The sequence below is a fragment of the Pimephales promelas genome, chromosome 18, assembly GCF_988280905.1.
Source record: "Pimephales promelas chromosome 18, fPimPro1.hap1.1, whole genome shotgun sequence".
In the NCBI taxonomy this organism is placed as follows: Eukaryota; Metazoa; Chordata; class Actinopteri; order Cypriniformes; family Leuciscidae; genus Pimephales; species Pimephales promelas.
Window position 1 is genome coordinate 2955051 of NC_142786.1, and position 3478 is coordinate 2958528.

General features: G+C 38.4%; 1 protein-coding gene across 1 annotated transcript; it reads right to left on the reverse strand.

Moving 5' to 3' along the window:
* Positions 1 to 439: 439 nt before the first annotated feature.
* Positions 440 to 3005, reverse strand: edn1 (endothelin 1). The gene is made up of 5 exons (XM_039681391.2): positions 2648 to 3005; positions 2156 to 2306; positions 1872 to 2015; positions 1502 to 1597; positions 440 to 1288 (listed from the first exon to the last, which is right to left on the reverse strand). Exons 1-5 carry the CDS (start codon positions 2706 to 2708, stop codon positions 1150 to 1152), a joined length of 591 nt encoding a protein of 196 aa, XP_039537325.2. The 5' UTR covers positions 2709 to 3005; the 3' UTR covers positions 440 to 1149.
* Between the last annotated feature and the right edge of the window lie 473 nt (positions 3006 to 3478).

Consider the following 3478-nt stretch of genomic DNA (forward strand, 5'->3'; position numbering starts at 1 on the left):
TTTTTTTGCGTAGTTCGTTATACCCACTTATTTTAAATGATTAGGTTGTTGCATGTCAATAAAAAAATATTTATTTATAATTAAATAAATTACATGTTAGAATGATGTGTTTGACCTCAGTCATATTTGTTTATAAATGAGCAGGAAAGGAGTGCTTTGATGCACAGTTGTTTTATTGTCTCTTATAAAATACTTTTGCTCATTGCTCAAAGTCGGCTCTCAAAAACTTGGCAGCACCATGGTACAGCATGGTACATGGCACTTTTACAGTATATACTGTATACCAACATGAGAAATTAAAATGGTTATATATATTATACCATGGTACTTAGTACATTTTCGTTAGTTGGAGCACACAATGACATTTTTTATAAACTTATCATTGGCGCAAATGAAATGATGCATTTCACTGGAATGAAAAATTCACAAACAACTGAAGTCGTTTAAATAATGCAACACATTTATTATTAATTAAAAATGGTTACCACAAAAATGGCAATTAAATATTATCATTTCACGGAAATAATAACATTAAGAAAAATCGTATTAGCCAATATGGCTGAATTAAAGATATTTAACATAAATGTGAAAAATAACATTTCCATTGATGCATTGACACAATTGCAGAGTTTCATTGTTTTACAGTGTATAAAGTCCAGTAACAAGAACCAGAGCCGTTCTTCCACCAGAGTCTAGTGGCTGGATGGGCATCACACACACACACACACCGCTTTGGGTTTCTGGAGTCCACAGTTTCATTTAGCATATTCCTCCTGTGCAATATCTTTGAATATCTTCAATGCAAAGTCTTGATTTGCGATCAGTTTAATCTGGAGGACCGACTAGTATCCCATGGATCAAAAGTTCTAGTTCAGAAAAGTTGGTAGAGGTTAGTCTTGATAATTTGAGGTTCGGTTTGTTTCAGTCAACTTCTCCATCAGAAGTTTGATTCTTCTTCCCGTTGAGCTCCACACTCTCCCCGAGGGCGGAGACCACATGACAAACACCGCAATCCAAGACGGTTGCATCCGTAGGTATTCCAACACACCTGACAAATGCATGACGTGTGCAATGAATGAGCAGAGAGGAGCTTCGTATTCAGGAAAATCCTGTGGTGGATCAGCGAAGCTCAAAAGCTGAGGTTGAGCTCTACGAGGAAGCGTTTTCAGTCATCCTCGCTCGTGGCCTCTGGCGCTGCCTCACTCGCCACTTCTCCAGGAGAAGATGGATGTTCTTGACGGCCCTCACCCTGGAGAGGACATCTCCAATCTCTTCTGTGTTTTTTACCCTATAGAAAAAGAAAGCAATGAGGTCACTGAAATGTAAGATGTCCTGAAATAATCTCTGATAAAAAAACATAATCTGAACATACTGAAAGTAAAATCCACTCAATGGAGTCTTTGAAAAACGTTTTACTTCGTTTCGAAAATCGCAGCCACATCAATCTCACAGCGACTGTAATTAAAGCACCCAATTATTTCTTAAATGAGGTTTGTCTTACCGTCTAATCTTTGTCTGTTTGACTGCCAGCTTGTGTTTGCATTGCTTCTCGGCACAATCGTGGCCCTGGGAGGCATGGATGGCCTTGTCTTTATACCTAAGAAAGAAAGTTCAGCAGTCAATTCCTGAGCAAGTTTGATAAAAGTCCACAAATAGAAATGAAACCTGTTTCTGCAAGTTTGTCAAGTCATGTAGTGACAGATTTTATGCCTGTATACGTTAAGGTTGCTATACACAGCTTATGCTTGAGAAAACAAGCGTCTCCCAAAATATTTCTTAACCAGTGAGTCTGGCGTCCTTGAAATTGCTCTTTAGATTAAAAATCTGGTTTTGAACCATATTCACCTTATTTGCATTCAGTGCGTACTTACCATATCGCATTGTTCGGTTGACAGAATGAAGAGCATGTTTTGTCTTTGCTATCTGCACATTTGCAGCGAGACTTGGGCACAACAGGTTCCGTGACTGAGCGCTTCTTCCGTGGAGCGTTTCCAAGTCCGTATGACACCGTTCGCCTGGGGGGGGGAACAAAAAATGATTAGAAAACAAATTTAGTCATGAGGTATCAATCATTAAATAATGATTTATAGAGTCACGATTGTAGTCATAGATTCATATTTTCTATATTTATTTAGATTTGAAAAGTATGACTTACTCTGGTGTGTTGACCCATATTATGTCCAGGTGGCAAAAGTAGACGCACTCTTTATCCATAAAACTTGCACAGGAGCATCTCTTAGTCCTGGAGTGGTGTGCAGAGATTGACGTGCCTGGTTCTGTGCCATGACCCAAAGATGCTGGAGCAGCTAAAATCATAAAATTGTGTTGAATTCATAAGCTTTTACTTCATAAAGATTTCCATCTGCGGTTTTACACTCTTAAGTTGCACAATCTATATGCTTGATGGACTGGAAAATCTGGAATTTGTCATGCTCAATTAACATGGCATTGATGCTCAACATATGCTGCCTACAAGAATATCAAAACTTTATTTTGCATATGTCGTTTAAGCAACGTCATGTAGTAGGCTACTAATACTTTATTATATCTAGATACCTGTTCTCTACACATTCCATCTTGTTTAATAGTAAAAAAAACTTTAGTAAACTATTTAAAAAGTAGTCAAATACACTTAACAAGTACATACCAAAGTCAAAAATCCCAGATGACAGCATAGACAACACTGGAAAAATAATCCTCAAATCCATTTTATTTAATCTTATGCAAGTCCCTGATGTAGCACAAACGGTGATAGTCCAAATAAATTCGCAAACAGTGACAAATCTTCAGATTTAAGATGCGGTCTTCTCAATGCATCATTCTAGAGTCTCGAGCTCACTCTAGTACAGGAGCGTTTATATACTCGCGCTCTCCGCCTCCCGCCCGCTCACTCACGCGAACACAATGCTGTTTGTTAATAGTCACAGACAAGCAACGTGTGGAGCGAGATAAGAACTTTGTATTCCTGGGGATTCCAGCGGGATGGAGACGCCGGGCGGTTGTTCGGTGCCAAGTTTTTATGGTAAGAAAGATGACTTAAACGAGCAGTTTTCATACAGGGCAGTAGAGGGCGCGCGAGTACAGACTACGCGCGCAAATCTACTGAGACGTCAAAAGAGATTTCCAACACAAAAAAGTCAGTCAGGACAGGAGGATGTAGGCCTATGTAACTATTCGTATTCTGACTAATAAATGTAAGTAATATATTCTTCAAATTCTTTGTATTACATATTAATATAGGGTAGATCAGGGTTAGTTACGCTTTACGGAATGTTTCTCGGTGAATCGAAATGTCAAGTCTTTTTTTCCCCCTCAAACGTTTTCGTATTGCCCAGAACAGAAATGCTCATTAAATAAGTTGTGAAAACAAAATCCCGCTACGAGATAACTCTGTATGAGGTAAGTTGAACCTGCTAGGCTTTTCAGAACAATTTAGTAGACTAATATAGACTTTTCAACTAGTAAATCGATTACAAAA

Bases quoted from the DNA above. Each gene is read 5' to 3' on its own strand.
- edn1 (XM_039681391.2), bottom strand. From the start codon at position 2,708: ATGGATTTGAGGATTATTTTTCCAGTGTTGTCTATGCTGTCATCTGGG. The intron at 2,307-2,647 runs GTATGTACTTGT...TTATGATTTTAG, and splicing joins ATCTGGGATTTTTGACTTTG to CTGCTCCAGCATCTTTGGGT. The intron at 1,289-1,501 runs GTAAGACAAACC...CTTTTTCTATAG, and splicing joins AAACAGACAAAGATTAGACG to GGTAAAAAACACAGAAGAGA.